The 24,566-nt window shown below is 36.9% G+C and overlaps 1 protein-coding gene across 1 annotated transcript; it reads left to right on the plus strand.

Annotated features, from left to right (window-relative positions):
- The first annotated feature begins 466 nt into the window (after window positions 1-466).
- Window positions 467-23,320, plus strand: LOC135770634 (mitogen-activated protein kinase kinase kinase kinase 5). The gene is made up of 32 exons (XM_065280280.2): window positions 467-728; window positions 4,637-4,694; window positions 4,816-4,906; window positions 7,708-7,772; window positions 8,122-8,177; window positions 8,319-8,366; window positions 8,447-8,489; window positions 8,577-8,649; window positions 11,077-11,208; window positions 11,289-11,351; window positions 11,430-11,511; window positions 11,596-11,712; window positions 11,788-11,869; window positions 11,948-12,006; window positions 12,337-12,386; window positions 12,476-12,520; window positions 12,612-12,632; window positions 13,366-13,411; window positions 13,525-13,687; window positions 13,779-13,888; window positions 15,580-15,621; window positions 15,698-15,776; window positions 15,849-15,925; window positions 16,003-16,063; window positions 16,552-16,654; window positions 21,303-21,361; window positions 21,458-21,561; window positions 21,668-21,845; window positions 21,937-22,005; window positions 22,510-22,602; window positions 22,675-22,801; window positions 22,881-23,320. The coding sequence occupies exons 1-32, from the start codon at window positions 636-638 to the stop codon at window positions 23,002-23,004; spliced, it is 2,613 nt and encodes an 870-aa protein (XP_065136352.1). The 5' UTR covers window positions 467-635; the 3' UTR covers window positions 23,005-23,320.
- Window positions 23,321-24,566: the final 1,246 nt, after the last annotated feature.

Consider the following 24,566-nt stretch of genomic DNA (forward strand, 5'->3'; position numbering starts at 1 on the left):
TTTGTAAGTGTTAAACACAACTGCCCTCACTATATGAGACTCTAAACCCTCTCTCTTTATCTCTGGTTAATCTGGTTATCAGAGACCAGCTGACTTTTAAATCTACACTTTTTTGTTAGTGACGAGGATGATGATGATGATGAAGATGAAGATGGTGGGCAGTGGGGTTCTCTGAGATGAGATGTTCAGTAAGGGAGTTTCCTCAAAACTGCTGCAGTGCTCTACAGGAAGTACAGCTGTGTGCTACAAACACTTACACTGATGAACAGAGCACAGCAAAGAACCCACACACCACACACACACATACACATTCTCTCTCTCTCTCTCTCTCTCTCTCTCTCTCTCTCTCTCTCTCTCTCTCTCTCTCTCTCTCTCTCTCTCTCTCTCTCTCTCTCTCTCTCTCTCTCTCTATGACACACACACACATATATACACACACACACACACACATACACACAGAACAGGAAATAAAAGTGAGCAGATGTAAAAGAGGTGAGAGAGAGGAAGAAGTTTTGACTTATCTTCTCTGTGGACGTGTGTGTGTATGTATGTGTAGTTTTTTCTTCCAGCACTAAACACACACACACACACACACAGACACACACATGAGTGTGTAAGTTAATGTGTTTGTTAGGATGGATGCACTGGACATCTCCACACGAAACCCACAGGACGATTTTGAGATTTTACTGCGGGTTGGAGGAGGCACATATGGAGAAGTTTATAAGGTATCTCGCTCTCTCTACCTGTTTGTCATTTTCTATCTGTCTGTCTGTTTCTTTTTATCTCTTTCTTTCTATCCATCTGTCATTTTCTATTAGTTTTTGAAGAAGCTTGGTAAAAAATGAACATGTGAAATGACATAAAATGATTTAATTGTAATCTGTCGGCAGGTTAAACTGTGTTCTGTTACTCACTTCTGTTCAGATCAATTTGTGTTGAATTGTAATTTTAATTTAATAGACTTCTTCTAAAATGTTCTCTAACATTTTGTTGTTACTATAAATGAAAATATTTCTCTGCAGTTTCCTGCCCTCCTGTGTGCGTGTGCGCGCGTCTGTGTGTGTGTGTGCGCACGTTTGTGTGTGCATGTGTGTGTGTTCATGGGTAGAGTGTGCAAACTTAAACTTTACCAGAGATCTGTTTGTAAGATCAGACCTTTAGTGTCACTTTAACAGGAAAAGCGTGTATGAGTTCATTACTTCCTATTTAAATCATTGACCAGATAAGAGTGGAGGTTAGGTGTGAGGTCACTGTGATGTCAGTGTGATGTCATTGTGAGCTGTCAAGTGAACTGTGAGGTCATTATGTGAATACATGAACAGATTTACTGTAAATCACAGAATCTTCCTCTCACCTGTGTACGTGTGTGCATGTGTTTGTGTGTGCACTTGTGTGTGTGTGTGTGTTTATGTGTGCGTGCATGTGTTTGTGTGTGTGTGTTTATGTGTGCGTGCATGTGTTTGTGTGTGCATTTGTGTTTGTGTGTGTGTTTTACCTATATTTGTCAAGCAAACATTAGTGCGAGTATAAAGTTAAGAGTAACAGTGATCATCAGTTGTGCGTCAGTGTCACAGTCACTCATCTGCAGCATGCAAATAAGATCTTCTGCAGGCCGTCTTCCTCTCCACAGACAGACTGAACGTCTCTGTTACATGTGCGGTGTCTTCTACAGAAATAATTTTATTTAGTTGATTTTGTCACAAATGTAGTTTCAGTTATTTATTCTTTCAGAAGACATCTCAGTAATGTCTTAACAAATTAACTGAAAGCATTAAGACATTAAGGTGAAGTGCTGAAGATCCCCCCTCCTCGTCATCCTCCGTATCTAAACAACCAGAAGAGCAGGTTTACCTCAACACAGACGCAGTCAGGACACATGATTACAGTAAACTGACTGTTGAGTTATGTAGTTAAACCTGCTCATCTGGTTGTTTAGTTATTTTATACTATAACTAATAATAATTACAAATGAAAATTATGTGCTTCCAAAAGACCTAAAAAATAAAAAATATTGAGCTGACTGCAAGTGAAGATCAGTGGTTAACTGTTTTGTGACATTTTATAATTTTTTATCATGAATTTTGTGTAATTAAACCTCAGAAAAATAAGGCTACTAACCAATTTTTTGTAAACTTTATGGGTAGGTTTCCCGGGCAAGGATTAGTTTAAGCCAGGACTAGACCTTAGTTTAATTAGGAAATATAATTAGTTTAAACAAACATGCTTTACTAAAAATATTACTTGTGTGCATTTTGAGGCCAAACAAAGGGCACTGATGTATTTTAAGATATGTCAGTGCAACTTGTTTTCAGTTTGGACAGCTCTTACATTTATTTTAGTCTAGGAATAGTCTAATCCCTGTCTGGGAAACCGCCCCTATAAGTTTAGTTTAATTCAAATTTTATGTTTTAGCATGTTTTATGTAATACATTTTTTGGGTAGGGGCCACGAAGGGCACAAGTGGGGGCCACCATACACAGGGGGAAAAGTTGGCTTAAATGACAGTCAGTCGGTGGGTGTGTTTGTGTGTCTGTGTGTATTTCTGTGTGTGACAGCTACAATTAAAGATCAGGTGTTTTTTGTACAGTTATCCTGTAACGTTTATTTTAATTATAGTTTTTATTTCTCTGATACTGTAACTCCGCCCCTAAACAGAGCCTAAAAACTTTTTGATTGATGCTTCACTGACGTCAGAGACGACTCTTCATACACTCATTTTAAAGTTTTTATTAAGATCACTTTATTTTCTTTTAATTGTTATTTTAATTATCATTAGGACCCTACACTGTAAAAAAAAATTGCTTCACTGTAAAAATTCTTTGCTGCCTTAATTTTTTTTGTTGAATCAACTCGGATTTACAAGTCATTTCTACTTACTATTATTTATCTTGCCTAAAGATGAGTTGTTATAACTACAGGTGAGTTGTTATAATTAATTAAATTAAGTTGACTTTTCTCAACTATATTTTATAAGTTGTGACATCTCTGTTGATATGACTTTTAAATTGATTTAACAAAAAAATTTAAGGCAGCAAAGTATTTTTTACAGTGTGCCTTAAACTTTTTTGTTAAATCAACTCAGATTTACAAGTCATGTCAACAGAGATGAGTTATTACAACTTATAAAATATAGTTGAGAAAAGTCAACTTAATTTAATACGTTATAACATCTCACCTGTAGTTATAACAACTCATCTCTAGTCAAGATAAATAATAGTAAGTTGAAATGACTTGTAAATCCGAGTTGATTCAACAAAAATTTTAAGGCAGCAAAGTATTTTTTACAGTGTATTTTTCTTTAAGGAGTTTTTTTGTTTTTGATTGTATCTTGTTTTTACAGATTTTTTTTCTCTTCTATTGTTTTCTTATTTTTATGTAAAGCTATAAACCTCTGTGTGTGAAATGTGCTATACACTCTTAAAACAGCTGTGTTAAAACAACACATTTTGTGTCTAGTTAAGGAAACACATTTAATTCGTTTTTTTAAACATCTCATGTTGTCCCTTTTATTTATTTGAACACAAAATTAAAAAAATACACATAATGTGCTAAATACCACAACAAATTAACACATCCTTTCTTAAAGTGTACAAAATTGCGTACCCTCAATACTACTAAATACTATTACAAAAAACTTGTAAGGGGAACCATTAGCGCTACAGAGCACCTGTATAACACCTCTCTCTCTCTGTATACCATAAATGGAGCTAAAGCACGACTTTAACAACACTTATGGTTCAGTATAACACAATACGGTGCTTCACATGTGCCACATATACAGTAGGTGATGTTTAGCACTAAAAATGGTTCGATTATGAGCCGGTCAAGCACATTTAGTGATATTTAGCACCATTTGTTGTATGGAGGAGTGTTGAGCGCTTGAAGCTTTGCTGTTGTCGAGATGTTAGTTGTGTGTTTGTGCAGGTGCTCTTTAATAACAGTAAATGGAGAAGTGAGAGTTTATTATTCTTATCCGTGTGTGTGTGTGTTTAGAGGAAATCTGCCCTTAGATAAAAATACATAGTTTTATTAAGAGAGGATGACATTTCTACTACCTCTTTCTCTCTTTCTCCTCTTTGTCTCACACTCGGTCTCTCTTTATAATTGTGTTTTTTCTGTAAATAAACCTGTGGAAACATACGTGTGAAGCACATAGAGAAATGTCCTGAGCTGAATGATGTTAGTTGTGTGTATTGTTGTGCGAGTGTGTAGGAGTGTGTTTGTATGTCTTAAGTTTGTGGGTCATGGTTAACCCCCATAGAAGCAGAACTCCATGAGCAACTTTCCACTCTTAAAGACAAACATCTAATTTTATCCTCCAGCATGAGTGTGTATGTGTGTGTGTGCGCGCGCACGTGTGTGCATTAGTAAAACTATAATATATTTGTGCGTTCGTATTTCAGGTATTTTCGTAATTTAATTGTTTAATCCGTTTTACAGGAGAAGTTATATATTCTGATCTCCGGTCAGATGTGTAATTTGAGTAAAGAGACTCGATGTGTTTGTGAGAATGACTGATAGTTTCCCTCAGTAGATGAAGACTTCAGACTTAACCTTTGTGTTTAGATCTAAACAACCCATACAAATCTGATTCCATCATGCTCTGTGTGTGTGTTTGTTTGTGTGTTTGCAGGCACGTAACAAACAGAATGGAGAATTGGCTGCCATTAAAATAATCAAAATGGAGCCGGGTAAGAATCGTGTCCACTGACCACAATACTGAAACATCAAGCAATACACACGCACACACACGTGTCTTATAAATATTAAATGATTTAAATGATGATCCCTGTCTCTCTCTTTCTCTTATAGAGGATGATTTCTCTGTTATCCAGCAGGAGGTTGTGATGGTGCGCAGTTGTAAGCACAGGAATATTGTAGCATATTATGGAAGTTATATCAGGTGAGATGACAGACATCTGAAGTTTAATCCTCACACACTAAATTAATAATATGTGATGTGATAAATATGTATAAGCCCAATTCATCACATTAGTAAAACAAGAGTGGAAATTATGACTTTTAAAGTAAAAATTATGAGATAAAAACATGGCCGTAGCCAGGGTTTGAAAATTAGTGAGGTCCAGGGTGGGGTGTTAAAGGTATAGCGGAGGATTTTCTCGAATTTTAGAAAAGAACCGCCTTCTCCACTTTTTAAAAAAATGCAATTGCGCAACACTCCTGATTGACAACTAGGAGGACCAATAGTCTTGATGATCCACCCAGAAAAAGAAAATCCTTCGTAATACCTTTAAGAGTTAACAAATGCTATCCCAGGTAAAAAGTGCACTTAATTAAAATACACTTTTTGTAAGTACACTTAAGAAATTTACTATTTTCACATACTAATTTTGTAGCTAATATATCAAATTTATCTTTAGTAGTTCTTAAAATTAAGTTAAGAACATCTAAGTGAACACAACTGTTATTTTGAGACATCATTTATTTTAATAAAAATCTAGTTAAGTATTACTGGTGTTTTTACTTTTAGCTAAACTGAAGTATTGCTCAAGCAGAACTTTACTTTTAATTAGTATATTTATAGCTTAACTTTACATAACTTACAAATGTACTTGCTAGTAATTAAGTAGTTTTAGTACATTCAAGTACACTTTACTTTTACCTGGGATCTAATATATTCAGTTTTAACCTTTTTAAACTTTGTGTACACACTCTTTATCTGTTGGACTGTTGACTTAGAGTAAATAATTTTTTTGTTTTTCATACGACAATGTTTTTTGTAATCATTTTAATAAGCAATATTATATGAACAAGAACTTTGTTTAGTGCTCTTATAAATGTATTCAGGATGACTTTGTTAAAGGTTAACTCCTAAATGGAATGAAATAACAGAATTCTTAATGCTTATGTTTTGTTGAGATTAGCTTTACCATTTTACGCTAGGGGTGTTAACATATTTGGCCTATTTCATTTAAACCCAATTCTTCTACATCTTTGTACCCAAGTTATTTTCTGTTTTTGGATAGTGCACTGTTGATTCTCTTAAGCCCGGAATACACTGCACGATTTTTGCCCTCCTATAAGATCATTACCTTATCACACTGTGCGACATGGCTCTTTTAAACTCGGGTACGAGAGGCATGTAGACTGTACGACGATGACACGGAAGCTTCGGCGGCAGCGTCACACGTTGCGCAACGTCACCAGCATGCGCTCGTGGTAAACAAAAACAGGCGTGCAGGTCGTAGCAGCAAACATACTGTGCGTTGATCATGCTGAATTTCTGACACTGTCAGAAAACTATCGTAGGGTATCTTTGGACGCAAGACCGGGAAAGAGGCTGTCTTTGAACCTCTCTCATTGTACGACATAGGACCACCGATGAAGAGCCACGATCACAGAAATCACGACGATTGTTTCACGATGGCAATCTTTCGTCTGGGACAGCCAATAATCGTGCAGTGTATCCCGGGCTTTACAGACACAATCATGATGATTCCTGCTTTTGTCTTACCTAATTGTAGTATTTTGTCAGCAATAACCTGCTAGCTGAATGATTCGTCTTATTTAATTACATTCACTTAAGGTGGTCACCTTGTTGCCAGATATTAATACGAAAAACAAGCAAAAATAATTGGCCATAAAGAACTTAAGTAAGTTCAAACCTTTTAGAAATAAATTAGAGAAATCGCTAATACTAACCTAATCATCACTTTATAGATAGTTTAAAAGTGTCACATTAATTGCTAAAACACTACGTCTAAAAAGGATTTTTAACAATGGGATCTGCCAATGCAGCAAAGCTTAAGCCTATTTTCGTCATTTTACACTAAACTATATGGCCTATAACTTAATTATATATGCAGATTTGTTTTGAAAAACTAATTATTCATCCAGAGAACTTCCAATTTTATTGGACCTCGGTGACCTCATAGCTGGCTACGGCCATGGATAAAAAGTCAAAATTATGGGATACTTTAAAAAGTTTTATCTCATAATTTGAAACTTTTTATCTTAGAATTTTATAAAGATAAAAAGTTAAAATTATGACTTTAAAAGTCAAAATTATGAGATCAATAGTCAAAATCACGACTCTTTTTGTCTCATAATTTTAGAATTTCGAAAAGAAAAAAAGAAAACAATATGACTTTAAAAGTCAGAATTATGATATAAAAAGTCGAAATTATAAGATAAAAAGTCAAAATTATGAGTATTATCTCGTCATTTAAACTTTTTATCTCAGAATTTTAAAAAGATAAAATTATGACATAAGAAATCAAAATTATGACTTTTAAAGTTTATCTTATGATTTCAACTCTTTATCTTTAAAATTTCAAAAAAATTTAAAACTTTAAAAGTCATAATTATGAGACAAAAAGTCAAAATTAAGATTTAAAAAGTCAAAATTATGACTCGAAATTATGAGGTTAAACTTTAAAAGTCATAATTTCAACTTTTTTCTTAAAATTTTAAAAAGTTAAAAAGTCGAAATTATGGCTTTTAAAGTTTTATCTCATAATTTAAACTTTTTATCTCAGAATTTTTAAAAAGATAAAAATTCAAAATTATGACTTTTAAAGTCTTAAAAATCGAAATCATGACCAGAAATTATGAGATAAATCTTTAAAAGTCATAATTTAGACTTTTTATTTCATAATTGTGATTTCCAGAGCATGATTTTTTTCTTGTGTGGCAGAAATGAGCTTCCATAATATATTCCATAATATGTGTGTTGTGTTTTAGGATAAATAAACTGTGGATCTGTATGGAATACTGTGGTGGAGGATCTTTACAGGATATTTACCACGGTAATAAAGATTCTCACTTTTCTTTCGCACACACATATTTTAATAATAACATTAAAATATTTATTTGAAACATTTAACCCCTTTGTGTGGTTTTGTTTTAAAATTGTATTTGTTTGATTCGTGTGAAGTCTGTGAGGTGAGATACTGAATTCAGCTGTCATCATATGTACTTAACTACACTTCACTATAACACACAGGCCAAAGCAAGCATCTGATCTGAGTAAATAAAACTAAAGTAGAACAGATAGAATATGAAATGAAACTTGAAGGTGAATAAATGTTCATGGTTTAGATCTTTATTACACACTGAAGTTTCATTGCTCAGTATTTCTCTCAATGTCTCTGTCAGTGACCGGACCGCTCACAGAACAACAGATAGCTTATGTGTGTCGAGAGATGCTGCAGGTGAGATACACAAACACACACACACACACACACACACACACACATACACACACACACACACACACACACACACACACACACACACACACAGTTTGTGTTATTATAATGAGATTATATATATATTTTCTTTCTGTGTGTTAGGGTCTTGATTATTTACATGAACAGAAAAAGATCCACAGGGACATCAAGGTGACATTACATTCATTCTTCAAGTGTTTCTATCAGGTATAAATATTTTTATCTGAAGTAGTTTTCTGATTATTTTTCAGGGTGCAAATATTCTTCTTAATGATCACGGTGAAGTCAAACTGGGTTAGTAGAAAACCACAAAAAAAAACATCCATCTCTGTGTCTCTTTCTGTCTGTCTCTTTGTTTATTGTCTTTTTGTCTTTTTCTAGCGGACTTTGGCATCTCCGCACAGATCACAGCCACTTTTGCCCGCCGGATGTCATTCATTGGGACTCCATACTGGTGAGATGAAAACCCTTAAACCAAAAAGTTTTTTTTAAACTCTAAACACAAGCTTCTCACTCACTGAAACACACCTCATACTGCAATACACTTGTGCTACAAAATGACAAACACAGCCCACAAGAGTTTACCACAACATATTTACCATCGAGTCAACACAACAACTCAAAACTCTTCACACTTTTTTCTATAAATATATTTCTTAACTAATATAAACCAGCTCAGAGTGGACAGATGGGTCGTATATTTATACTATGGGTAAGAGGTGATGGATGAGATGAAGGAGTGTGAGGAGGATGAGGAGGATAAATGTGAAGAAGATGAGGTGGATGAATGCGATGAAGATGTGGTGGATGAGAAAAATGAGTGTGAGGAAGATGAGGTGGATCAGGAGAATGAGTGAGGAAGATAAGGTGGATGAATGTGAGGAAGATGAGGAGGATGAATGTGAGGAAGATTAGCTGGATGAATGTGAGGAAGATGAGTAGGATGAGGAGAATGACTGTGAGGAAGATGAGGAGGATGAGGAGAATGAGTGTGAGGAAGATGAGGTGGATGAATGTGAGGAAGATGAGGAGGATGAATGTGAGGAAGATTAGCTGGATGAATGTGAGGAAGATGAGTAGGATGAGGAGAATGACTGTGAGGAAGATGAGGAGGATGAGGAGAATGAGTGTGAGGAAGATGAGGTGGATGAATGTGAGAAAGATGAGGTGGATGAGGAGAATGAGTGTGAGGAAGATGAGGCGGATGAATGTGAGGAAGATGAAGTGGATGAGGAGAATGAGTGTGAGGAAGATTAGGTGGATGAATGTGAGGAAGATGAGGTGGATGAATGTGAGGAAGATGTGGTGGATGAGAAAAATGAGTGTGAGGAAGATGAGGTGGATCAGGAGAATGAGTGAGGAAGATAAGGTGGATGAATGTGAGGAAGATGAGGAGGATGAATCATGTGAGGAAGATTAGCTGGATGAATGTGAGGAAGATGAGGTGGATGAGGAGAATGAGTGTGAGGAAGATTAGGTGGATGAATGTGAGGAAGATGAGGTGGATGAGGAGAATGAGTGTGAGGAAGATGAAGCGGATGAATGTGAGGAAGATGAAGTGGATGTGGAGAATGAGTATGAGGAAGATTAGGTGGATGAATGTGAGGAAGATGAGGTGGATGAGGAGAATGAGTGTGAGGAAGATGAGGTGGATGAATGTGAGGAAGATGAGGAGGATGAATGTGAGGAAGATTAGGTGGATGAATGTGAGGAAGATGAAGAGGATGAGGAGAATGAGTGTGAGGAAGATGAGGTGGATGAATGTCAAGAAGATGATGTGTATTAGTAGGAAGATTATGTGTAAAAGGTGATGGATGAGATGAAGGAGTGTGAGGAGGATGAGGAGGATAAATGTGAAGAAGATGAGGTGGATGAATGTGAGGAAGATGTGGTGGATGAGAAAAATGAGTGTGAGGAAGATGAGGTGGATGAATGTCAAGAAGATGATGTGTATTAGTAGGAAGATTATGTGTAAAAGGTGATGGATGAGATGAAGGAGTGTGAGGAGGATGAGGAGGATAAATGTGAAGAAGATGAGGTGGATGAATGTGAGGAAGATGTGGTGGATGAGAAGAATGAGTGTGAGGAAGATGAGGTGGATGAGGAGGATGAGGGTGAGGAAGATGAGGTGGATGAGGAGGATGAATGTGAGGAAGATGAGGTGGATAAGGAAAATGAATGTGAGGAAGATGAGGTGGATGAGGAGGATGAGTGTGAGGAAGATGAGGTGGATAAGGAAAATGAATGTGAGGAAGATGAGGTGGATGAGGAGGATGATTATGTGTAAGATGTGATGATGAGGAGCATGAGTGTGAGGAAAATGAGGTGTAAGACTGTGTATTAATGTCATAGACACAATCAGTTTGGCACTGCAGAGTGCGATCAGTGAGTGACATCAAGGTATCGTGAGTGTGATTGAAAAGCTCTTGATGTCATGTGTTAATGGATCTGTGCAGTGCTGTATGCAGTAGTAGTTTAAGCGTCTATAACACCTGTTTGTTTAACAAAGCCCCACTGTGTTCTTCCATTATAATGTAACGATTATAAAACTTTATTTGATTACGTCATTCATGAACATGATGTAAGTCCTGTCGGATTGATTCCTATCAACAGTGCAGGTGAAGACGACAACTTTCGTCATTATACACACAGCGTCATCCAGTCGTTGTTGTTATTTTGTGATCTCTAGTGGTGAATATTACATATTGTGCCTTTAATAGGAAAATGTTTAGGGTTCTGATGGGCTGATAGAAAACTGCAACACATCAGATAACCGTTACTGTGTGTGTGTGTGCGCGCGCGTGTGTGTGTGTGTGTGTGTGTGTGTGTGTGTGTGTGTGTGTGTGTGTGTGTGTGTGTTTGTGTGTTTGTGTGTTTCCAGGATGGCTCCAGAAGTGGCTGCAGTGGAGATTAAAGGAGGTTATAATGAACTCTGTGATATCTGGTCTGTGGGAATTACAGCAGTAGAGCTCGCTGAACTACAACCACCTCTGTTTGATGTTCATCCTCTCAGGTAAACTAACACACAAACACACAACAACACTGATGATGGTCCTGAGATGAAGTCTGACTGTATTTCTTCTGGTCTCTCAGAGTTTTGTTCCTCATGTCTAAGAGCGGCTATCAACCTCCGAAACTCAAAGACAAATCAAAATGGTGAGCCGTGTGTGTGATGTCATCATTATTTTTGATCTTCTGCGGTCACTGAAACACTCACAGCTGATTTCATAACAGGTCCAGCAACTTCTACAACTTTGTGAAGTCCATGCTGATCAGGAACCCAAAGAAGAGACCAAGTGCTAAAAAGATGCTGACAGTAGGTTTGACAACTGTGTGTGTGTGTGTGTGCGTGTACTTGTTTGTGTGTGTGTTGTATTGATGTGTGTACTGTGTGTTTCAGCATTTGTTTGTGATTCAGCCTGGTTTAAGTCAAGATTTAACCCTTGAGCTCTTGGACAAACTCAGACATCCAGAGAAACTCAAAGACTGTTTACACACAGATGAAGATGATGGGGAGGTACAAACACATGCATGCACAAACTCACAGACAAAGTTCAAACTAGTACCTGAACTAGTACTGTCTCTCTCTCAGGTGGTTGTCTCAAGTTCCCTCAGAAGAATTCATTCAATGAACCGACACAACCGAGCAGAAAGGACAAACTCAGACATCCGCTGTAAGACACTGATTGTGTGTTACATTGTGTGTAATACATTGTGTATACATGATTTTAAATTTGTGTTGTGTGTTTCAGTGGATCAGATTTACACACAAAGACCAGTAGCTGACAAACAAAAGTCTTCAGACAGAACGGTGAGTTTGTGTCTTTGTGTTAAATAGGCTTTATGCCCAGCTGCACTACTTCCTGAACTTCAGCCAGCTCCTTGTTTCCTGTCTGCCATTATTGGACAAACTGATTAATCCAGGTGTGCCTGACCTCAGTAGTCACAACAACAATAATCAGACACACCTGGATTAATCAGTTTGTCCAATAATGACAGACAGGAAACAAGGAGCTGGCTGAAGTTCAGGAAGTAGTGCAGCTGGGCATAAAGCCTAGTGTTGGGTCTAAAGTTGCAATAGTTAAGGAACCCAAACTTATAAAAGTGGGCGTGTCACTCATGTGATGTCATTCCTCATCAGTTACGACAGTCATGTGATCAGTACACCAGTGCCAAAAAAGACCCAATCAGGTAAGAGATGCTGCTGCACATGTTTGTCAAATATACAACTATCGTTACACACTGTTGTGTTACTTGAAACAAACCATCTTTTCTAACAGAGATGAAAGTTTGGACACAGACGATGATTATGATGATGTGGAAATGTAAGATATCTGACATCATCAGCTTTAGTCTTCTTTATATGAGAAGTGTGATTGTGATTAACAGCATCTCTCATCTCTTCTTCTTTCGCAGACCTACATCTCATTTTATGAGGTAACACACACACACACAATCCCCCACCCACACACACACACACACACACACACACACAATTCAAAAGTCATGGGTTTGATCCCAGGGAACACAGATACAGATTAAATGTCTACATTGACAATACTGGAAAGTGACACAAATACATTAAAGGTGACATGGCACAAGACTTTTTTAAGATGTCAAATAAATCTTTGGTGTCCCCAGAGTACATATGTGAAGTTTTAGCTCAAAATGTCATATAAATAATTTATTATAACATGTTAAAACTGACACTTTGTAGGTGTGTGCAAAAATTTGCACTTTTGGGTGTGTCCTTTAAAATGCAAATGAGCTGATAATGCAAACACTGATCACCATAATAGTAGTTTGATACAATTGAAACTCTATTGTGTCGATTATTTTCTCTCTCTCTCTCTCTCTCTCTCTTTCTCTGCACTGAATGGCAGTGCTGTGAGTGGATAGTGCAGATTAAGGGGTGGTATTATTATAATATAAGCTCCTTATGACATCATAAGGAGAGCCAAACTTCAACTATCTATTTTTTCACATGCTTGTAGAAAATGGTTTACAAAAACTAAGTTACTAAGTTGATCTTTATCACATTTTCTAAGTTGATAGAAGCACTGGGGACCCAATTATAGCACTTAAACATGGAAATAGTCAGATTTTCATGCCATGGCCCCTTTAAATGTAAATATGATGAAGTGATGTGACTGTGCTCTTCTTTACTCAGTAACACACTGCTGTACAGTGATGTTCCTCCTCCTCTACCTCCAAAAGTAAGTCAGTAGAAACACATTCAAACATGAAAACGAGTTCTTGTCTTGCTTTAACCTGAAAACGGCATTGATAAGTGTTTAATCCAAAGTGATGTGTGTGTGTTTGTGTGTAGCCAAAGAATCGTGCACATTCAGAGGAGATTGTGACAACAGAAGATGAAGAGAGTAAATCTCTTGCTGTCTGTGGCCCGACACCTTTATTAAGGACATCCAGTGGAACACAAACACACACTCGACCCGTCCCACGACCACGATCTGTACGCAACGTTAACTCTGGTGAGCACACAAACAGACACGCACACACACAAACACACACTTTATCCAGTCACCAGCATAACAGAAAATGTGCATGTGTGCGTTTGTGTAGATCCGTCATCATTCTCCAGTTTTCACGCTGATGCTTCAGCAGACCTGCAGCCACCTGAGCTGCCACCTAAGGACAGAAGACGCAGACGTGAAGCTCCAAATGTTCCTCAGGTGTGTCTTAAACTCTCTGACAGGAGATCAGATACATTCAGGGTGTGATTTGCTGGGGTTTCCCCTCTCTGGTCTTTATATCCCTGCTTCTGATGAATTCTTCTTCATCCCCGGTGCAGACAAACTTTATTTCCCCCATGATTAATAATCATCTAACAGCAATATAAATGGCCTTAAATAAAGATAATTTAAGTGAAAACACTGCCACACAATATAGTGCAAATAACTGTAAAATCGGCATTGCATGCCTGGATTTTTCATATGTTGCCAAGTACCAATAGTCTATTTCTGCGTGAAAACAGCAAAATAATAAATAAAAAAGGGTTTCAAGCCATATATCATCGTTTTTACAGAACTGTTACAAAACAAATCCCAAAAAAATCAACATTAAGAATGACACTGCAGAAACTACCGTTGTTACAATTGAGGGGAACTTCCAGAATGACACAGAAAAGCAAAAAAGAGGTCAAAAGTCCATCATCAAACAGATTATTTTCTTACTCTGACGTCTTGTTAAAGTAGGCATATAAAACTTATTTATGTTATATTGAGAGTACGTTGTGCATTGCATTTTTTTATTATTAAATATCATGATTATAAAGAAGTGTTTTTGCATGTTTGGCGCAAAATATAAAGAGTGAATGCATTCTGGCAAACAGTTCAGGTTCAGTGATTGTTTAAGTTTCTGTAATGGAGGCCAGCTAGTCAGTGAGAGCTGCGCAGTAAAAAAAACCTCACTAACCAACCTCAGAAAGTACTTTAGTGACAGACATTAAACCTCATGACCTTCAGCCTCCATGTTAGAGTCTCATGTCAGACCAGGCGTCTCATTTATAAAACTGTGCATAGGATCCTTACTAAAGTCTACGTATGCACAAAAGCCAAAAGTGGCATATGCTAAATGGCAATTTAAGTGCTATAATTGGGTCCCCAGGTCTTCTATCATTAAAATATTGCCCCATTGTGATGTCAGAAAATAGGATTTTATTATAATAATACCGCCCTTTAATCTGCACTGTTGTTGCATTCAACAACGGCACTGACATTTAGTGCAGAGAGAGAGAAATAATTGACAGCACAATTGAGTTTTAATTATAGATGGTTTCAGCAGTAACATCATAAACAAATGGCTTTCGTGGTCAACGCGTAACTTCTGGTAAACTCCGCTAAAAATAAATAACAACAAAGTCCTTTTAAAGTCGTTTATTTATAAACAACACGTAGATTACCTAGGAAACCAAAACATTTGTTTTTTCGATGAGGTATTTGTTCAAGAGTTCAGAGAAACCAGAAGTAGAGTTCCCACCAGACGTATAATCTGATGACTCCGTCTATAACAAACCACCATTATGGTGATCAGTGTTTGCATGATCAGCTCAATTGCATTTGAAAGGACACACCCAAAAACGGCACATTTTTGCTCACACCTACAAAGTTCATTTTTAACATCTTATAATAAATTATCTGTGGGTATTTTGAGCTAAAACTTCACATGTGTACTCTGGGGACACCAAAGATTTATTTGACATCTTAAAAAAAGTCTTGTGAAATGTCCCTTTAAATTCCCTGAATAATCAATATAAGCCTGTGGTTCATTTTGTTTTATTTGAGAAGAGAATCAATAATAGTGCAGGCGTGAGATGCTTGCTTATCAGATGAGTTATTTCTTTTGTTTTTTTCTCTGTGTTTAGGATCCGGTCGAGTGTGTCGCTCCAGTGATTAGGAAACGGCCGGTAGGTTCCGATCTCACACTCTTTACGCTCCTTGTTGAAGTGACGAAAGCATAACCGGCATGTTTTCATCCCACAGATTATATTCCGGAAAGTCTTTCATGGGTGTCCATTAAAGATCAACTGCTCGGCTCAATGGGAACATCCCATCACTAAAGGTAACGGATCTGACAGCTGGAGGGTTTGTGGATTGAAGGACGCTCAGTCATGTTTCTTGTGTTTGTGTTTAGATCATCATCTGATTATTGGTGCAGATGAGGGAATCTACACACTAAACCTCAACAGTGCTGAGACCACAATGGATCAGGTGAGAGAATCAAACAACTCTGGATCAATTTCTGTCAAGATTCACATGTGAGATTCATTACATGCTTTCTTCCTCAGCTGTTTCCAGGCAAGTGTGTGTGGATCTACACCCTGGGCAATGTATTAATGTCTGTGTCAGGTGAGAAATAATTACAACTGTCATGAAATACACAACCAAATATTGCATTACAATATTTAGTTACTCCCAAAAAAGTAACTAAATGCATTACTTAGTTACTTTTCATGGAAAGTAATGCTTGCGTTACTTTTTAGTTACTTTTGCGTTACTTTTTCTTGGCTAAGGCTTGATCTCTTTCAGGCCTTGCAGGTTTTTTATGACAGAAAAGTTCTGCATTCAAAAATTGCATATTTCATCACAAAAAGTGCATAATGTGACTACATTCAGTTTAATTCAGTACATAATTTTTTTAAATCAAATTAATTAAACTAAAAAAGTAACTTGCATTACTTTTTTGAAAAAGTAACTTTATTTGTTACTTCAGAAAAGTAATATTATTACGTAATGCATGTTACTTGTAATGCATTACTCCCAACACTGTACACAACCAATGTAAAACAGTATGATTCACACCTGTGTGTGTGTTTATGTGTGTGTGTAAACCACAGGTAAATCCTCTCAGCTTCACTCTCACTCTCTGAAGGAGCTGTACGAACAGTCACGTAAAGAACATCGTATAGTTGCCTTGCCAGCACACAGACTCTTACCACGGTAAATTACTTATTTTATTACACACATACATTAACATTTATTAAAAACACACTTCTATTACATGGGATTAGAAAAGATTACTGTAGGGTAGAGTGGGGCAATATTACATTTGGATGAATCATATTTTTAGACTATAAACACATCTCTGCTACAAATGAACACATGGGGTGGTGTCCCGATCCGGACGCGGGTTTATCCTAGTCCCAGACTAAAATGCATGTTTGAGCTGCCTTAAAGGTGGCCTAAAATGTAAAACTGTATTTATCTAGTCATATATGAATAATAAGAGTTGTGTACATGTTAATGAGATATCATGAGCCTTAAACACAATTGTTTCCTCCTTCTTATGTAAACCTTGTGCATGCAAAAAATTGCTGGAAAACAGACCAATCTAAACAAAACAACTGTGACATAAAGTCCAGATGCACGCCCCCAACATTAAAGTAATTACAATGTTGTTACAATGCTTAACAAAGTTATTACTACTGAGTTAGCGTTATATGTTAGTTAATGCTATATGCTAGTCAATGCTATATGCTAGTTAATGCTATATGCTAGTCAATGCTATATGCTAATTAATGCTATATGCTAGTTAATCCATACTGGTAAAAAACACAAAGTTACCATTCAGAAACGTCCATTAACAATCTCCAAACAATTGATTATTCCTCAAAATCTGATACAGACTCAAACATAAGATCTGTTTACACACACACAGAGCTACTGAAGGAGCTGCTCTGAAAAACAGCCAATCAGAGCAGAGCTCAACATTATTATTCATGACTCTGTCAAATAATGTAATATTAGATAATTTCAATGTAAAGGCAAATCTTAGGGTTGTAACATGTAAAACTGACTCTGGATCATTTTTGCACTTAATAAAGCCACAAACCTTATGTGTAGATATCAGAAAACAATTTAACAGATTATTAACATGCATTCTTTAGCAACTTTAATTTAAAAACACCTTGCACTGACATATCTTAACATATATCAGTGCCATTCTTTTGTCTCAAGATGCACCCCAGTAATGTTTTTGTAAGATTTATTTGTGGAAAATTACTTGTCCTAATACCTAAGGTCTAATCCTGGATTAATCTAAACCCTGTCTGGTAAACCGCCCCTTTAAGTTTCTACCGTTACACTAAAACTGACAGAAGTGCAAATGTTACATAGCCTATGTAGGATTTATTGTAACAGAAAATTTAGTTTAAACACAAATAATAACTATATACTAAAGGTGGATATTACTTGAACATCTGTCTATAATAGATAGATAGCCACACATTCATTCATCCATGATTCTTCATCTGACAATCCTTCTTTTATACTGTACATCAATGTATATACAGTACATTTTTGAAAGCGTTTCACAATTAAGGGAATATTCAATTTTCTTAAAAGAAAAATCCAGATAATTTACTCACCACCATGCCATCCAAAATGTTGATGTCTTTCTTTGTTCAGTCGAGAAGAAATTATGGTTTTTGAGGAAAACATTGCAGGATTTTTCTCATTTTGATGAACTTTAATAGAGCCCAACATTTAACACTTAACTCAACACTTAACAGTTTTTTTCAACGGAGTTTCAAAGGACTATAAATGATCCCAAACGAGGCATAAGGGCTAGCAAATCTCCCAATCTAGCAAAACGATTGTCATTTTTGACAATAAAAATAACAAATATACACTTTTAAACCACAACTTTTCGTCAAGGTCCGGTCCAGCGCGACCTAACGTAAATGCGTAGTGACGTAGGGAGGTCACGTGTTACATATATAAAACGCACATTTGCGGACCATTGTTAACAATAAACTGACACAAAGACATTAATTAGTATCAGTTGACATACAACAACGTAGGAACGGTCCTCGTTCTCAACACTTGTAAACACTGGGGCGGAGTTTCACGTTCGTCCTCTGTGACCTCTTGATGTCATGACGTATTGCGTGGGGTCACGCTGAAGCATCACGACCGGATTTAAACAAGAAGTTGTGGTTTAAAAGTGTATATTTGTTATTTTTATTGTCAAAAATGACAATCGTTTTGCTAGATAAGACCCTTATGCCTTGATTGGGATCGTTTATAGACCTTTGAAACTCCGTTGAAAAAAACTGTTAAGTGTTGAGTTAAGTATTAAATGTTGGGCTCTATTAAAGTCCATTAAAATGAGAAAAATCCTGCAATGTTTTCCTCAAAAAACATAATTTCTTCTCGACTGAACAAAGAAAGACATCAACATTTTGGATGACATGGTGGTGAGTAAATTATCTGGATTTTTCTTTTAAGAAAATGGAATATTCCTTTAAGACAAAACATCATAATTATTTCCTATGATACGATTATCATAGTTGTAACACTGTATACTGTAAATAATATTTCAATCGCAGCTATCTGTTATTAGGAGTAATTGACATGTTTCAAAATTGTAATATGTAAGTGAAAGTGACAAGCTTGTATGCAACACATACCGGTACTCGAAATGTGACCTCTGCATTTAACCCACCCCACTGAGTAGTGAACACACACACACACATCCGGAGCAGTGGGCAGCGCCCGGGGGAGCAATAAGGGTAAAGTGCCTTGCTCGAGAGCACCACAATTGCAACCCACCGGCCATGTCATCCAAGATGTTGATGTCTTTCTTTGTTCAGTGGAGAAGAAATTAATTTTTTTGAGGAAAACATTCCAGGATTTTTCTCCATATATTGGACCTTAACAGTTTACAGTTTTAATGCAGCTTCTCGTTTTGCACTAGCAGTGTGATGCACCAGCGTGACCATTTCCTTAAAAAGAAATCAAGATAATTTACTCACCACCATGCCATCCAAAATTTTAATGTCTTTCTTTGTTTAGTGGAGAAGAAATTATGTTTTTTGAGGAAATCATTCCAGGCTTTTTCTCATTTGAATGGACTTTTATGGACCCCAACACTTAACTCAACACTTTTTCAAAGTGTTTCAAAGGACTCTAAACGATCCCAAAGGAGGCATAAGGGTCTTATCTAGTGACACGATTGTCATTTTTGACAAGAAAAATAAAAAATATGCACTTTTAAACCACAACTTCTCGTCTATCTCCGGTCCTGAAAGCGTCAGCGTGACCTCACGCAATACGTCATGACGTCAAGAGGTGAAACGCGAAACTCCGCCCCAGTGTTTACAAGTGTGAAGAAAGAGGACCGTTCTGACGTTGTTGTATGTGAATGATACTAATTAATGTCTTTGTGTCAGTTTATTGTTTAAAATGGTCCGCAAATGTGCGTTTCATATATGTAACACGCGACCTTTCTATGTCACTATGCAATTACTTGAGGTCGCACTGGTGCATCACAGGACCAGAGATGGACGAGAAGTTGTGGTTTAAAATTGAATTTTTTTTCTTGTCAAAAATGACAATCGTTTCGCTAGAAAGAACCTTATGCCTCGTTGGGAGTACTTTGAAACTCCGTTGAAAAAACTGTTAAAGTCGCAATGAAATTGAAATGAAAAACTATATATGTATTTTTAATAGTGTGGTATTATTAACAAATGACTTATCTGTGAGCTTCATTATTTTTTAAAAATTCGTGTGTGCTCATAATCTTTAATCAAAAATGCAAATCTCCTCCCCTCCTCAAAACGATCTCTCTTCACTTCCGGTCAAAAGTATGGCAGGTGGGCGGGGTCCGGGAGAAGATCGCAGTGATTAGCAATTAGCAACACGACCCAACTTCAAACGATCCAATCAGATCTCGATGGACAAATTCAAATCCAGCCCTGCCTTATTTCATCTCAAAAGCCGTTTCATTCGGATATACGTCACCACGGGGAAAATAAGGCAATCGCTACTTCCGTTTCATGGCGACTTTAAGTGTTGGTGTCCATTTAAGTAATGAGAAAAATCCTGGAATGTTTTCCTCAAAAAACATAATTTCTTCTCGACTGAACAAAGAAAGACATCAACATTTTGAATGACATGGTGGTGAGTAAATTATCTGGATTTTTTAAAGAAAATGGACTAATCCTTTAAGCATTGCATAAGCGCGTTGAAAGGTCACACGTTACGTATGTGAAACGCACACTCATGTACCAATAAGTACAAGTACAATAAACTGACACAAAGACATTAATTTGTACAAGTCCACATACAACAACGTCTGAGCGCTTCTCTTTCTCCACACTTGTAAACACTGAAGCGGTAGTTTCAACCGTGACCTTTAGACATAATATGTAAAGGTCACGCTGGTGCGTCACACGGCTACTGCCAGATGAGAAGTTGTGGTTTAAAAGTACATCTTTTATTTTTTTGGTGAAAATGCTGATGGTTTGGCTAGATAAGACCCTAATGTCTCGGTTGAGATAATTTAGAGCTCTTTGAAAGTTTACTAAGGTCCACTATATGGAGAAAAATCCTCCAAAAACTTAATTTCTTCTCAACTGAACAAAGAAAAACATAAATATCTTGGGTGAGTACATTATTGGGATTTTTTAAAGAAAGTGAGTAATCCCTTATCAAAACGCATCAAAACATTTGACAAATTCACAGGAGATCTTCTTCTGACAGTGAGACAGACGCACACACAGACACATGCACACAGACAGACACACACACGCACGCACGCACACACAAAATGTAATCTGGTTGTTTTCTGGTTGTCTCATAACAGGAAGTTAGTGATCAGCACAAAGATTCCAGACACAAAAGGTTGCAGAAGATGTTCAGTGGGTGAGATGATCAAATCAAATCAATCTACACAATCTTCATATTAAACACACATCATAGATCAGCATGTCATCTCTCTCTTTCTTTCTCTCTCTTTAGCTCATAATGTTGTGAATGGTTGTGTGTTTCTGTGCTGTGCGCTGGAGTCCAGTGTGGTTTTGCTGCAGTGGTACGAGCCCATGCATAAGTTTATGCTCATAAAGGTGATCTTTACATTCAAGCACACATGATGTATAAACAACACAACATCATCTATACTGCAATAATTAAATGTACCTGTGTGTTTCTCGTATCATTGTGACCTCACAGCAATTTGACTTCCCGTTGCCGACGCCCCTGCGTGTCTTTGAGATGCTGGTGGTCCCTGAGCAGGAATATCCACAGGTGTTCATCAGGGTGAGCAAAGGACCCAACACAATACAACCCGTTCAGCTGGGATTCATCGATCTCAACTCCAACACATCCTGGTTCGCTGATACTGGACTCGGTACAGATCTAACAAGCACAGACATATCCACACATATATAATCTGTAGATCCTATAGTATAAACATGTTAATGTGTGTTTGTGTGTGACAGAGAGTCGCAGCGCTGATAAAGCTCAGTTGAATCAGTTGGACAGTGACACACTGATGGTTTTGATTGACAGTGAGTCTTTTACAGAACACAAACTTTACCTCCTTTCTTCTCATGTGTTTAAACAGTACACTCACCTAAAGGATTATTAGGAACACCTGTTCTCATTAATGCAATGGTGTAAGGGTGTGGGGGATGTTTTCTTGGCACACTTTAGGCCCCTTAGTGCCAATTGGGCATCATTTAAATGCCACGGCCTACCTGAGCATTGTTTCTGACCATGTCCATCCCTTTATGACCTTTATGCCAACATTTCTAAAGAATGCTTTCAGCACCCTGTTGAATCAATGCCATGTAGAATTAGGCAGTTCTGAAGCCAAAAGAGGGTCAAACACAGTATTAGTATGGTGTTCCTAATAATCCTTTAGGTGAGTGTATATAAAGAATGTTATTCTGTGAGTGTCCGTCTATAATAGAGTTATCTGTATATAAAAACAACTCTTTGTCCTTATTTACATGATGGATGATGATGTCACAGCAGTGCTCTCTCGCTCTCTCTCTCTCTTTCTCTCATAGATTCAGTTCATACTGTCGGTTTGGACGGATCAGTGAAGAACCCCAAACAGCACGCTGTAGACGTCACCTTTAATATGGACGTTGATGCTGTGGGTAAGTGATCCAGATCATATGAGTGTAATAATGACATCATGACAAACTCTGACATCATCGCTGACTCATCAGTATATCATGATGACACACTGATCGCCATCTGGAAACACGGCTGGCAGAGGAGAGGTCCGGGATTCACCGACATACTGCAGGAGATCACAGATCCCAAAAACATCTTCCGCCTGGTGGGATCTGACAGGTACACACATATACACACAACACCTCAAATACACACAACACAAATGATTTTATAATTACAAATGTTTTAATGTTCACAGAATGGTCGTCATGGAGAAGCGAGCGTGTGATGACCAATCAGGACTCTGTAATCTGTACGTTCTGGAGACGGTTGACTGCGCCCCATTTCCTGAGCGTGTGCTGTCACACAAACACACACAATGATATGTGAAGCGTGATTGTTTTAAAACTCTGTGCTTTAGTTTCTATCTAGTGTTAATAAAGACATCAGTCCAGGTGTGAATAACACACTATCTGTTTCCTCTGTGTGTGTGTGCATGTTTGCGAGTGTGTGTATGTGTGTGCGTGCGTGTGTGTGTGTGTGTGTATGTGTGTGTGCGTGTGTCTATAGGATGTGTTTATGTCGGGTCACTACATCCTGACCCATAAAAATCAGCTGAGAATGTCAAACACACCTGAAGTGTTCTTGTGTAGAAACAGAAGTGTTTGTGCAATAATAAAGTTGTGTTGTTTGAAGTGATGTGAGACTTATGACCTTTATTGATATGTCTGCATGAAGTTTCACATAAAAACAAAAAAGATCAAGTCATATGTAGATTGCGTAATGTCAATATCATTTCATCAGTTAAGGAAAATAGCTACAGGATTTATTCACTGCTTTTAAAAACATTAAACAATACAATTCAATTATCCTTATTTTCCTACAGAGCTTTATACAGTTTGCATTGATGCAAACCAGCTTAAGGGAGACATAAAGAATAAAGGTCATATAATACAGGAAAATTTAAAAATATATACAACACATGATCATAAGAGAAGTACATTATTGATGCTAAGTATAAAAATGATTATATTGTAATCAGAGATCTTCATATATGGTAATATAGTGTATGTTAAACAGGCATCTACAGCATCTACTGTACAGGCCAGACATATGGGGGTGGTTTCCCAGACAGGGATTATTTTAAACCAGGACTAGGCCTCAGATTAATTAGTTTGAACAAAGATGTCTTACTAAAAACATTACTTGTGTGCATTTTGAGGCAAAAGAAAGGACACTGATATATTTAAAGATATCTCAGTGCAACTTATTTTCAGTTTGGACAGCTCTTACGTTTATTTTAGTCAAGGATTAGTCTAATCCCTTTCTGGGAAATCATATGATATTTACAATTATGATATTGTCTGAGGTAGTAATAAAACAGAAATATAATAATTCATATTTTATTTGTCTAATTTTAATATTTCAATGGGTAAACTGAGTAATAAATAAGTTGTAATTCATTTAAAAACCATGAAACTGCACTCTCTCGCTAATCTTACAGTATTGCAGTACCCGTCTTTGCCGATAGGTGCCAGCAAAACTCCGCCTATGATGCTGATCGACACGAGCATCTCTGGATAGTAAAGATGACTGAGTTAATGACAACTATATCAAATATTAACCATTAAAGAAATAAATCTAAAAGCTTCATATCTACAGTACCTCAGTGATTTATGAAAGGACGATGTATCTACTAAACCTATATAAACTTTTTCTGAGTTTGATCTTATCCAGTGAGGTATTTATTTAATTTTAGCTAGCACAAATTAGCTAATTTTAGCACACAAATTAAAGACGAATAATACCTCATTAAATTTCACTGTTTAGTTTGATTTAAAATATATTATATATTATTATTGTTGTTATGTTACTCTCCATCTCCCTGTTTTGATTCAATTAAATATTGCATTGGCCCCCTCTTTTCACCAAAGCAATGTACAGT

This window comes from Paramisgurnus dabryanus, chromosome 8 (assembly GCF_030506205.2).
Source record: "Paramisgurnus dabryanus chromosome 8, PD_genome_1.1, whole genome shotgun sequence".
NCBI classification, from domain to species: domain Eukaryota; kingdom Metazoa; phylum Chordata; class Actinopteri; order Cypriniformes; family Cobitidae; genus Paramisgurnus; species Paramisgurnus dabryanus.

Bases quoted from the DNA above. Each gene is read 5' to 3' on its own strand.
- LOC135770634 (XM_065280280.2), top strand. From the start codon at position 636: ATGGATGCACTGGACATCTCCACACGAAACCCACAGGACGATTTTGAG. The intron at 7,773-8,121 runs GTAATAAAGATT...TGTCTCTGTCAG, and splicing joins TTTACAGGATATTTACCACG to TGACCGGACCGCTCACAGAA. The intron at 16,655-21,302 runs GTAAATTACTTA...GTCTCATAACAG, and splicing joins GCACACAGACTCTTACCACG to GAAGTTAGTGATCAGCACAA.